This window comes from Loxodonta africana, chromosome X (assembly GCF_030014295.1).
Source record: "Loxodonta africana isolate mLoxAfr1 chromosome X, mLoxAfr1.hap2, whole genome shotgun sequence".
NCBI classification, from domain to species: domain Eukaryota; kingdom Metazoa; phylum Chordata; class Mammalia; order Proboscidea; family Elephantidae; genus Loxodonta; species Loxodonta africana.
In genome coordinates this window covers 178,290,960-178,303,309 of record NC_087369.1, presented here as the reverse complement: position 1 = coordinate 178,303,309, position 12,350 = coordinate 178,290,960, and the positions used below count along the sequence as shown (strand labels likewise).

The 12,350-nt window shown below is 41.3% G+C and overlaps 1 protein-coding gene across 9 annotated transcripts in view; it reads left to right on the top strand.

The window, feature by feature from the left end:
- Window positions 1-893: 893 nt before the first annotated feature.
- TMLHE (trimethyllysine hydroxylase, epsilon) overlaps window positions 894-12,350 on the top strand; it is a 153,346-nt gene continuing 141,889 nt past the window's right edge. For 2 of the 9 annotated variants that reach the window (XM_064277833.1, XM_064277834.1), the window contains exon 1: window positions 1,035-2,267. In XM_064277833.1, the coding sequence (XP_064133903.1) occupies window positions 2,209-2,267 (59 nt within the window). In that variant the 5' untranslated portion in view covers window positions 1,035-2,208. The other 7 variants (XM_064277830.1, XM_064277835.1, XM_064277831.1 and 4 more) reach the window with 6 other exon arrangements.

Here is a 12,350-nt window from a genome sequence, read left to right as displayed (position 1 = left end):
TCTATTTTTTCCCCTTGGTCCAGTATTTCCATTGCACGTACATACTATTTCAGTACACTTTTTGGTCTTTCTTTGTAATATTTATTATCCTTTAAATTTTATGTGCAAGGTGTGCATTCCTAATGGCTTATTCCGTTTTCCAGTGTCCACTGCATTTAGCACTGTAATTGGACCTTGGATTCAACGTGCTGAGTTGAGCTGGTGGGAGTGCAGCAATGCGGTGGAAACATAGTGGAAGGGTTTTAGTTCCAGCAAACCTCGTACCGTGCTGGATAATGTCACTGCATTCAGCCAAGCTAAAACAAACAAACAAAAAAACCAAACCCACTGCTGTCGAGTCGATTCCCAAGCTGAGCCACCATAAAGCTGAAGCATGGTGTTGGGTTCGGGGCAGCACTGAAAAGGCAGGTGGGCGACCTGGGTGTTACTCGCAGTGTAGCTCTATGGGCTCGTCTTTTTTCCTCCCTGCGCCTTCAACTCCCAATCTGTTACATGAAGGAGACACCCTGGAGCTCCCTGGACCCGATCCTTCTGGATGGGATGCTCTAGAAAGTCCTCCCAGCGCGGCGGACGATACCAAAAAAAAACCAAACCCAGTGCCGTCGAGTCGATTACCGCCTTATAGCGACCCAACAGGACAGAGTAGAACTGCCCCTATACAGTTTCCGAGGAGAGCCTGGTGGATTCCAACCACCGACCCCTTGGTTAGCAGCGGTAGCTCTTAACCACCACGCCACGAGGGTTTCCTCTGCGGAGGATACAGCTTCTTTACTATCCCCGCCCCGCCCCCGCCCCCGCCCCCGCCCCGCCCCCTCCCCGCCCCGCCCCCGCACAGGCCGGAAGCAGAGGGGCGGAGCCTCAGGGTTCTCAGCCTGGCCTGAACGGCTGGCGCAGGGGGGGAGTGTGGGGCTAACAGCTTGAGGGGGGGTGAAAAGCAAAGGAGGGTGCAAAGCTGCCTTCGGAGGCCTTACCTGCTTGACATTCCGTCCGCTCTGCAGAGTTGGAAGTCGTGACCTCCAGCACAGGTGGGTCCCGCGCTGGAGTCCGGGCAGGGTTTGCCCTGGGTGGTTGCGATGGGTGAATTTGCACAGGCACTTTCAGGGCTGGCGCATTGTGGGTGGCGGCGTCTCCCACCTGGGCTCCGCAGCCCCAGGGGGTGGTGGTACTCACCGTAATCCTGGTTGAAGAGAAAGGCCACTCTTGTTTTGCAGCGGGGTTGTCGTCACGGTTTGTGCCAGTTGCGCGACACAGTTCGCCCAGCAATGAGAGCAGCGCCAGATGGGCCTAGCACTCAGGAAGAGCTGGAACAGCAAAGCAAGCTCGCATGGTGACTGACGCCCAGTGTACATGGTTTCAAACTTGGTCTGACTTCCCAGGCCTGGCACTGTCACTGACGCGTTGTCTAGCTTACAGCAAGACCCTTCCCTACCCTCTCCATGCCTCAGTTTGCTTGGCTGTGAAGTGGAAGGTGTAAATCGACTGTCTGCAAGACCTTACAGTGCTGACTTAATTTTGATCTATACGCAAATGTTTACTACTCAGATTTTACCCTTTATATGCCCCTCCAGAGCAAGGCTGGCCCAGCAAGAATCAGGAATGGCAGAGCAGGGCATGGGGACAGCTCAGGGAGTCCATTCTGAAAACAACTCTGAAAAACCTTTTTAGTACTACTTGTTCTTGTTGTTAGTTGTCCTCAAGTCGATTCCGACTCATGGCTACCCCTTGTGTGCAGAGTAGAACTGCTGCTCCATAGGGTTTTCAAGGCTGTGACCTTTAAAACCAGTTTGCAAGGCCTTTCTTCCGAGGTGCCTCTGGGTGTGTCCAAACCACCAACCTTTCAGTTAGTAGTCCAGTGATGAACCGTTTTTGCCACCCAGGGACTCCCTTAAACTGGAAACAATACATTGCCAAGCAAAAGTCACATAATAAAAGAGGTGGATGATTTAACTGTATAGCCAATCAAAGAAAAATTTGAGCTATCATTTTTTGGGAGCACTTTCGTAATCTATTTTTCCATTTATCTATGTAACACTCCTACTCTTTCAGAGTTGTTTCTTAGCCTTGTATTGCCCTTTTAGGACACACGGTAGTAAAAATTACATGCAGCTTATTCTACATTAACTATAAAGGTAAAGAAGAATTGCAAACACTATAGAACAGCATTGTGATGTCAACTTCCAATACCTCCTCATTAAAGAACTGGTGATAATGATAATGGCAACCAGATACTATTCAAGACAATCTAATCTTCACAGCAACCCCAGGAGGTAAATATGCTTATTTATCCATATTTATCCCATAGCAAACATTTCCTTTAGCACACTGGTTATGAGATAAGATATAACCTCTTTAAATATAACCTCTTTATTTAATTACAGAGGTTATATTTAATAACCAGTGTGATAAAGTGAATATTCCCTGTTGGCTTCTTTTGAGTGCCCCACCTAGTTCTTTGTTTCTTTGAGACTGGAACCCATCACTTCCTTGTTTTCGCATCTGCATCAGGAACCACAAGTAGTTTCAGATCTCTGCTTGTCAGCCCTGAGTCAGCAGTAAATATCAGTTTGCATTCCTTCCACTGATCAGGTGGTATCTACAGTGTTTCTGGCAGCTGTGTTTTCTGCCTGGTAGGCCTGAGGAGGGAGGCCTGGATTAATCAACATCCTTGCTTGTAAGAGTCTCTTCCTGCTTGGAGCCAAAATGAACATAGATCCACCAGTTGGGTACCACCATGACCCTCTTTCTACAGAAATACCAAATATTGCCCATGTTCATGTGGACTTAACATGCACATGCCATTGCCCCATGCAAAGATTTACAGGATAAGAGGCTCTTGGCCAAAAATGGCCTGTGCCACACCTCCTGCTGTCCCTTCCTGCCTTCTCATCGTGCCTCTGGACAGGAGCTGCACGTTTAGTCTCATGTATCTGATTGAACTAAGAAGCACGCTCATCATGAATATTATTTCATGTTTTATACTCCAGTCTAATCTTTGTCTGAGGAGTGGCTTTGGGAACGGTTTTAGTTCTCGGTTAACAGAGCATCCGGGGGTCATGGCTTTGGGGGTTCCTACCGTCTCAGGTAGACCATTAAGTTTGGTCTTTTTACATGAATTTGAGTTCTGCTCTGCAGTTTTCTCACACTTGGTTAGAGACTCTCTGTTGTGTTCCTAGTCAGGGCGGTCATTGATGGTAGCGGGGCACTGTCTAATTCTTCTGGCCTCAAGCTGATGTAGTCTCTGGTTTATGTGGCCCATTCTGTCTCTTGGGCTCATAATTACCTTGTGTCCTTAGTGTTCTTCATTCCCCTTTGCTCCAGGTGGCTTGAGACCAATTGATGCATCTTAGATGGCTGCTTGCTAGCATTTAAGACCCCAGATGCCAGTCTCCAAAGTGGGATAGAGAATGTTTTCTTAGTAGATTTTATTACGCCAATTCACTTAGATATCCCCTGAAACTATGGTCCCCAAACCCTCACCCCTGCTACGCTGGCCTTCAAAGCATTCAGTTTATTCAGGAAACTTCTTTGCTTTTGATTTAGTCCAGTTGTGCTGACCTCACCTGTATTGTGTATTGTCTTTCCTGTCACCTAAAGTAGTTCTTATCTACTATCTAATTAGTGAATACCCCTCTCCCACCCTGCCTCCTCTGCCCTCTCGTAACTATCAAAGAATATTTTCTTCTCTGTTTAAACTATTTCTCGAGTTCTTTTAATAGTGGTGTTATATAATATTTGTCCGTTTTCAACTGACTAATTTCACTCAGCATAATGCCTTCCAGATTCCTCCATGTTATGAAATGTTTCACACATTCATCACTGTTCTTTATCGATGTGTAGTATTCCATTGTGTAAATATACCATAATTTATTTATCCATTCATCTGTTGATGGGCACCTTGGTTGCCTCCATCTTTTTGCTATTGTAAATAGTGCTACAGTGAACATGGGTGTGCATATATCTGTTCGTGTAAAGGCTCTTATTTCTCTAGGATATATTCCAAGGAGTGGGATTGCTGGATCATATGGTAGTTCTATTTCTAGCTTTTTAAGGAAGCGCCAAATCAATTTCCAAAGTGGTTGGTCCATTTGACATTCCCACCAGCAGTGTATAAGTATTCCAGTCTCTCTACAACTTCTCCAACATTCATTATTTTGTATTTTTTGGATTAGTGTCAGCCTTGTTGGGGCAAGATAGTATCTCATTGTAGGTTTGATTTGCATTTCTCTAATGTGCTGCGTCTGACCTTGATGGTGAATTTAGGATTGGCTGTCTATCAGGGTCTGGTGAATGCTTTGTTTGGCCATATTTTTACTCCATTAACTCATTTGCTCACTTCAAAGACAATCAGTGAATGCCTGCTCTGTACCAGGGTGCTGGTCCACTCACTGACATTGGCAGCATGGCAGGACAAGCAAGTGGGAGGACAACAGGAATTCAACTTTAAGCACGCCAAGTCTGAGCCATCCTCCTATCCACTCCCAATAGCCAGTCAGTACAAAGTCCTGTCACTTTTACATCTTGAATATTCTAAAAGTCCATTCACTCCACTTTGCCCGCGCTGCTACTCCAAATTTCAGTCCAGCAACATTTCTTTTTTTTTTTTTAATTAAAACTTATTTTTTTTCTTTTTTTAAGACCAAATTGCTGCTTGGTCCTTAGCCCTCATGGGAAAACCACCATCCCTACCATTACCACAGCAACAACAACAACAAACAACAGCCTAATAAGCTCTGTATGGGCTCAAATAAATGATCAAAGTAAATAGGTGACCTCCTGACCCCCTTCCTTTCCTCCCCCCCTTCCTTTCTTTCTGTCCCCAGAGTGCTTCTAAAAAAAAGTTCAGCAAGGTATAATCTACATACCATAAAATTCGCTCTTTTTAATTCATTCAGATAAATGTCTTTAACATACCATCGGTGCAATAAATGCAATTTTCAGTGAATTTAACAGGTGGTGTGACCATCACTACAATCCAGCTTTAGACATTTCCATCATCTCAGTGACATCTCCTTTGCCCTCATGCAGTCAATCCCCATTACCACTCCCAGCATCAGGCAGCCACTAACCTACTTTCTGTCTCTCTGAATTTGCCTATTCTAGATATTTCTTATGAGTGGAATCTATAATATTTGTCTTTTTGTGTCTGGCTTCTTTCACTTAGCATGATGTTTTCAGGGTTCATCCGTGTCGTAACATGTATCAAAACTGTATCCCTTTCTATGACTGAATAATGAATAATATGTATATACCATGTTTTTTTTTTATTTCACCATGTTTTGTTTATCTGTTCATCTTTGATGAGCATTTGAGTCATCTCCACTTTGGGAATATTATGAATGATGCTGCTATGAACACTTGTGTAAAAGTTTTTCAGTGGATATGTGTTTTCAATTCTCTTGGGTATACAACTAGGGGTGGATTTTCTGGGTCATAAGGTAACTGCATGTTTAATATTTTGCCAAATTCTTTTCCAAAGGGCTAACTGTATGTTTAATATTTTGCCAAATTCTTTTCCAAAGGGGCTACACCATTTTATATTCCTAGCAGCAATGTATGAGAATGCCAATTTTGCCAAATCCTTGCCAACATTAGTTATTTTCCCTTTTACTTTTTTAGAATTATAGCCATACTTGTGGGTGTGACGTGTTATCTCATTGTGATTTTGACTCACATTTCCCTAATGACTGATGATGTTGAGCATCTCTTCATGTGTTCATTGGCCACTTGTGTATCTTCTTTGAAGAAACATCTGTTGAAATCTTTTGCCCAATGTTTAAATTGGGCTATTTGTTTTTTAAATTGTATTGCTGAGTTGTAAGAGTTCTTTATATATTTTGGATTGTTGTTGTTATTAGTTGTTCTCGAGTCAGTTCCGATACCAAACCCTTATCAGATACATGATTTGCGATTATTTTCTCTCAGTGTGTGGCTTGTCTTTTTATTTTCCTAATGGTATATTTTGAAGGACAAAGGCTTTGAATTTTAATAAATCTAATTTGTCATTTTTTTTTCTTTTATGGATTGTGCTTTTTGGTATTGTATCCAAGAACTCTTTGCCTAACCTAACCCAAGGCCATGAAGATTATATCCTATGTTTTCTTTTAAAAGTTTTGCCTCTTATATAAGTCTGTGATCTATTGTGAGTCGTTTTTTGTGCATTGTGTGAGGCAAGGGTCTAAATGAGAACTTTTTGTATGTGAATATGTAATTGGCCCAGCACCATTTGTTGAAAAGACTATCCTTTCACCATTTAATTGCTTTGGAACCTTTTTGAAAATAAATTGACCATAAATTTAGGAGTTTATATCTGTACTCTCAGTTATGTTCCATTGGTCTATAAGTTTATCCTCATGCCAGTTCCTCACTGTCTTGAGTACTATAGCTTTGTAGGAAGTATTGAAATTAGGAAAGGTGAGTCCTCTTATTTTGTTCTTTTTCAAAATTTTCTTTGATGTTCTTGGTTCTTTTTATTTCCGTATAAATGTTAGGATCAGCTTCTTAATTTCTGTAAATGATGCTGCTTTGATTTTGAAGGGATTACATTGAATCTATACATCATTTCGGAGAGAACTGCCATCTTAATATTGAATCTTTCAATCCATGAACTTGGAATACCTCTCCATTAATTTAGACCTTCTTTATTTTCCCTCAGCAATATTTTGTGTTTTTTATTGTAGAAGTCTTTCACTTTTTTTGTTAAAATTGTCCTAAATATTTTATTCTTTTTGATGCTACTGTGAATTATTATCTTAATCTCACTTTCAGGTTCTTCTTTGCATGTATATCCAAATGAAAATGATTTTTGTATATTGGTTTTTGTATCTTGTGACCTTCCTTAACAGATGTATTAGTTGTAATTGCATGTGTGTATGTATGGGCGGGGGGGGGGAGCGTTCCTCAGGATTTTCTCATACAGAATTATGTCAAAGATAGTTTTACTTCTTTTTTTTACATGAACAATTCAGTGACATTCATTATGTTTATTTATTTATTTTTTATTGTACTTTAGCTGGTAGTTTACAGCTCAAGTTAATTTCTCATTCAAAAATGTATACACATAGTGTTTTGTGACATTAGTTGCAATTCCCACATTATGACAGCACACTTCCCCTTTCCACCCCAGGTTCCCTGTGTTGATTTGTCCAGTTCCTGTCTCTTCCTTTCTTCTCATCCTGTACTTGGACAGGAGCTGCCCATTTGGTCTCATATATTTGATTGAGCTAAAAACATGTTCCTCACGTGTGTGATTTTTTGTTTTGTAGGCCTGTCTAATCTTTGTCTGAAAAGTGGGCTTCGGGAATGGTTTCACTTCTGGGTCAGAAGAGCGTCCAGGAACCATAATTTCAGGGGTTCCTCCAGTCTCTGTCAGACCAGTAAGTCTGGTCTTTTTAAGTGAATTTGAATTCTGTTCTACATTTTTCTCCTGCTGTGTCTGGGACTCTCTGTTGTGATCCCTGTCAGGGCAGTTGTTGGTGGTAGCCCAGCATTGTCTATTTCTTCAGGTCTCAGGCTGGTAGAGTCTCTGGTTCATGTGGTCTTTATAGTCCTTCATGCTAGTATTGTCCTTTTGTGTTTGGTTTTCTTCATTCTCCTTTGCTCCAGATAGGATGGAACCAGTAGATGTATCTTAGATAGCTGTTCACTACTCACCAAAGTAGGATGTAGAACATTTTCTTTATAATCTATATTATGCCAATTGACCTAGATGTCCCCTAAGACTATGGTCCCCAAGCCCCACCCAGCCCCAGGTACTCGGTCCCTCAAAGTGTTGGGATGTGTCGAGGAAACTTGTTTGTTTTTGCTTTGGTCCAATCGTGTTGACTTCCCCTATATTGTGTGTTGTCCTTCCCTTCACTGAAGTTGACACTTGTCTACTCTCTAGTTAGTGATTTCTCCTCCCCATCCCTCCCCACCTTTGTAACCAGCAAAGAACGTTTTTTTCTGTGTGTAAACCTTTTCTTGAGTTCTTATAATTGTGGACTCATACAATATTTGTCCTTTTGTGACTGACTTATTTTACTCAGCATAATACCCTCCAGATTCATCCATGTTGTGAGATGTTCACTGATTCATAATTGTTCTTTATTGTTGCTTAGTATTCCATTGTGTGCACATACTATAGTTTGTTTATCCGTTCATCTGTTTATGGGCATTTAGGTTGTTTCCATCTTTATGCTATTGTGAATAATGCTGCAATGAACATGGATGTGCATATGTGTATTCATGTGACAGCTATTATTTCTCTAGGGTATATTCCTAAAAATAGGATTGCTGAATCATATAGTGTTTCTGTTTCTATTTTACATTCCCATTAGAAGTGCATAAGAGTTCCAGTCTCTCCACAGCCTCTCCAACATTTGTTATTTTGTTGTTATTGTTTTGGATTAGTGACAGTATTGTCGGGGTTAGATGGTCTCTCAGTGTAGTTTTGATTTGCATTTCTCTAATGGCTATTTATCGCAAGCATTTGCTCTTGTGTCTGTTAGCCGTTTCAATGTCTTCTTTAGTGAAGTGTGTGTTCATTTCCTTTGCCCATTTTTTAATTGGATTATTTGTCTTTTTGTTTTGAAGAGTTGCAGTATCTCATAGATTTTAGAGATTAGACCCTTATTGGATATGTCATAGCCAAAAATTTTTCCCAGTCTGTAGGTTCTCTTTTACTCTTTTGGTGAAGTGTTTTGATGAGCCTATGTGTTTCTCTTCTGGTTAGTTTCTCTTCTGGCATTTGTGCATTGTTAGTTATGGTTTGTATACTATTTATGCCATGTATTAGGGCCCCTCGTGTTGTCCTTATTTTTTCTCCCGTGATCTTCATCATTTTACATTTTATATTTAGGTCTTTGATCCATTTTGAGTTAGTTTTTGTGAATGGTTTGAGGTATGGGCCCTATTTTATTTTTTTACAGCATATTTTTAAAATTTTTTACATATATTTTAATTTTTTTTTACAGCATATCCAGTTATGCCAGCACTATTTGTTAAAGAGATTGTCTTTTCCCCCATTTAATGGACTTTGGGCCTTTGTCAAATATCAGATGCTCATAGATAGATGGATTTACATCTGGGTTCTCAATTATGTTTCATTGGTCTGTGTGTGTGTTGTTGTACCAGTACCATGCTGTTTTGACTACTGTGGCTGTATAATTATGTTGTTAGGTGCCGTAGAGTTGGTTCTGACTCATGGTGACCCTATGTACAACAGAACAAAACACTGCCTGGTCTTGTACCATCCTCACAATCGTTGATATGCTTTCAGTCCGTTGTTGCGGCCACTGTCAATCCATCTCACTAAGGGTCTTCCTCTTTTTTGCTGACCCTGTACTTTACCAAGCACGATGTGCTTCTCCAGGGACTGATCCCTCCTGGTAACCTGTCCAAAGAATGTGAGACCCAGCCTCACCATCCTTGCTTCTGAGGAGCATTCTTGTTGTACTTCTTCCTAGACAGATTTGTTAGTTCTTTTGGCTTTTTTTTGGCCAAAGCCAAACCAAACCTGTTGCTGTTGAGTCGATTCCGACTCATAGTGACCCTATAAGACAGAGTAGAACTACCCCATAGAGTTTCCAAGGAGCACTGGGTGGATTCGAACTGCCGACCCTTCCGTCAAGAGCCATAGCACTTAACTACTACACCACCAGGGTTTCCACAATCCACAGTATATTCAATATTCTTCGCTAAGACCACGATTCAAAGATGTCAGCTCTTCTTTTGTCTTCCTTATTCATCATCGAGCTTTCATATGCATGTGAGGCAATTGAAAACACCATGGGTTGGGTCAGGCACACCTTAGTCCTCAAGGTAATATCTTTGCTTTTCAACACCTTAAAGAGGTCTTTTGCAGCAGATTTGCCCAGTGCAATGCATCATTTGATTTCTTGACTGCTGCTTCCATGGGTGTTGATTGTGGATCCAAGTAAAATGAAATCCTTGACAACTTCAGTCTTATCTCTCTTTATCATGATGTTGCTTATTGGTCCAGTTGTGAGGATTTTGCTTTCTTAATGTTGAGGTGTAATCCATACTGAAGTCCTCTTCACTTTCAGAAAGCAGGGTTGTGTCATCTACATAACACAGGTCGTTAATGAGTCTTCCTCCAATCCTTACGCCCCTTTATTCTTCACACTCTCCAGCTTCTCAAATTTTTTGGTCAGTATACAGATTGAATAGGTATGGTGAAAGGGTACAACCCTGACACACACCTTTCCTGAGTTTAAACCAGGCAATATCCCCTTATTCTGTTTGAATGATTACCTCTTTCTATGTACAGGTTCCTCATGAGCACAATTAAGTGTTCTGGAATTCCCATTCTCCGAAATGTTACCCATAATTTGCTATGATCCACACAGGTGAATGCCTTTGGATAGTCAAAACACAGGTAAACCTCTTTCTGGTATTCTCTGCTTTCAGCCATTTTCCTTCTGACATCTGCAGTGATATCCCTGGTTCCATGTCATCTTCTAAATCCAGTTTGACTTTCTTTATTTTTTTATTTACCTTTTATTATTATTATTGTACTTAAGATGAAGGTTTACAGAACAAGCTAGTTTTTCATTAAACAGTTAGTATACATATTGTTTTATGATCCTGGTTAACAACCCCATGACATGTCCAGACTCTCCCTTCTCGACCTTAGGTTCCCTATTACCACCTTTCCTGTCCCCTCCTGCCTTCTGGTCCCTGACACTGGGCTGTTGTGCCCCTTTAGTCTCATTTTGTTATATGGGCCTGTGTAATCTTTGGTTGAAAGGTGAACCTCAGGAATGACTTCATTACTTAGCTAAAAGGGTGTCCGGGGGCCATACTCCTGGGATATCTCTAGTATCTGTTAGGCCAGGAAATCTTGTCTTTTTTGTTTGTTTGTTTGTTTTTTGAGAGTTAGAATTTTGTTCTACATTTTTCTCCAGCTCTCTCTGGGACCCTTTATTGTGATCCCTGTCAGAGCAGTCGGTGGTGGTACCCAGGCACCATCTAGCTGTACTGGACTCAGCCTGGTGGAAGCTGTGGTATATGTGGTCCATTAGATCTTAGGACTAATCTTTCCCTTGAATGTTTAGTTTTCTTCATTTTTCCATGCTCCCGAAGGGGTGAGACCAGTGGAGTATCTTGGCCGCTCACAGGCTTTTCAGACCCCAGACACTAGTCACCAAAGTAGAATGTAGAACATTTTCTTTATAAACTATGTTATGCTAGTTGAGCTACATGTTCCCTGAGACCATGGTCCCCATAGTCCTCAGCCCAGCAATTTGGTCCCTCAGGGAGTTTGGATGTTTTGTCTGTGGAGCTTCCATGACCTTGCCTTGTCCAGCTTAAATTTCTGACACTTCCCTGTTGACATACTGCTGCAGCTGCTTTTGAATGATCTTCAGCAAAATTTTACTTGCATGTAATATTAATGATATTGTTCTCTAATTTCTGCATTCTGTTGGATCACATTTCCTGGGAATAGGCATAAATATGAATCTCTTCCAAACAGTTGGCCAAGTAGCTGTCTTCCAGATTTCTTGGCATAGATGAACATTTCCAGTGATGCATCCATTTGTTGAAACATCTCAATTGGTATTGCATCAATTCCAGGAGCCTTGTTTTCCCTCGATGCCTTCAGTGCAGCTTGGACTTCCTCCTTCAGTACCATTGGTTCCTGCTCATTTGGTGCCTCCTGAAATGGCTGAACGTCAACCAATTCCTTTTGCTATACTGACCCTGTGTATTCCTTCCATCTTCTTTTGATGCTTCCTGTGTCATTTAATATTTTCCCTGTAGACTCCTTCACCATTGCAACTCGAGGCTTTAATTTTTTCTTCAGTTCTTTCAGCTTGAGAAACGCCGAGCGTGTTCTTCCCTTTTGGTTTTCTATCTCCAGCTCTTTGTACATGTCATTATAATACTTTACTTTGTCTCCTAGAGCTGCCCTTCGAAATCTTCCGTTCAGTTCTTTTATTTCATCATTTCTTCCTATTGCTTTAGCTGCTCAACGTTCGTGAGCAAGTTTCAGAGTCTCTTTGGACATCCATCTTGGTCTTTTCTTTCTTTCCTCTCTTTTCAATGACCTCTTGGTTTCTTCTTTTTTTTAATTTTTTAAAATTTTCATTGTGCTTTAAGTGAAAGTTTACAAATCAAGTCAGTCTCTCACACAAAAACCCATATACACCTTGGTACATACTCCCAATTGCTCTCCCCCTAGTGAGACAGACCACTCCCTCCCTCCACTCTCTTTTCGTGTCCATTTCGCCAGCTTCTAAACCCTCTACCTTCTCATCTCCCGTCCAGACAGAAGATACCAACATAGTCTCAAGTGTCCACCTGATCCAAGAAGCTTGCTCCTCACCAGCATCCCTCTCCAACCCATTGTC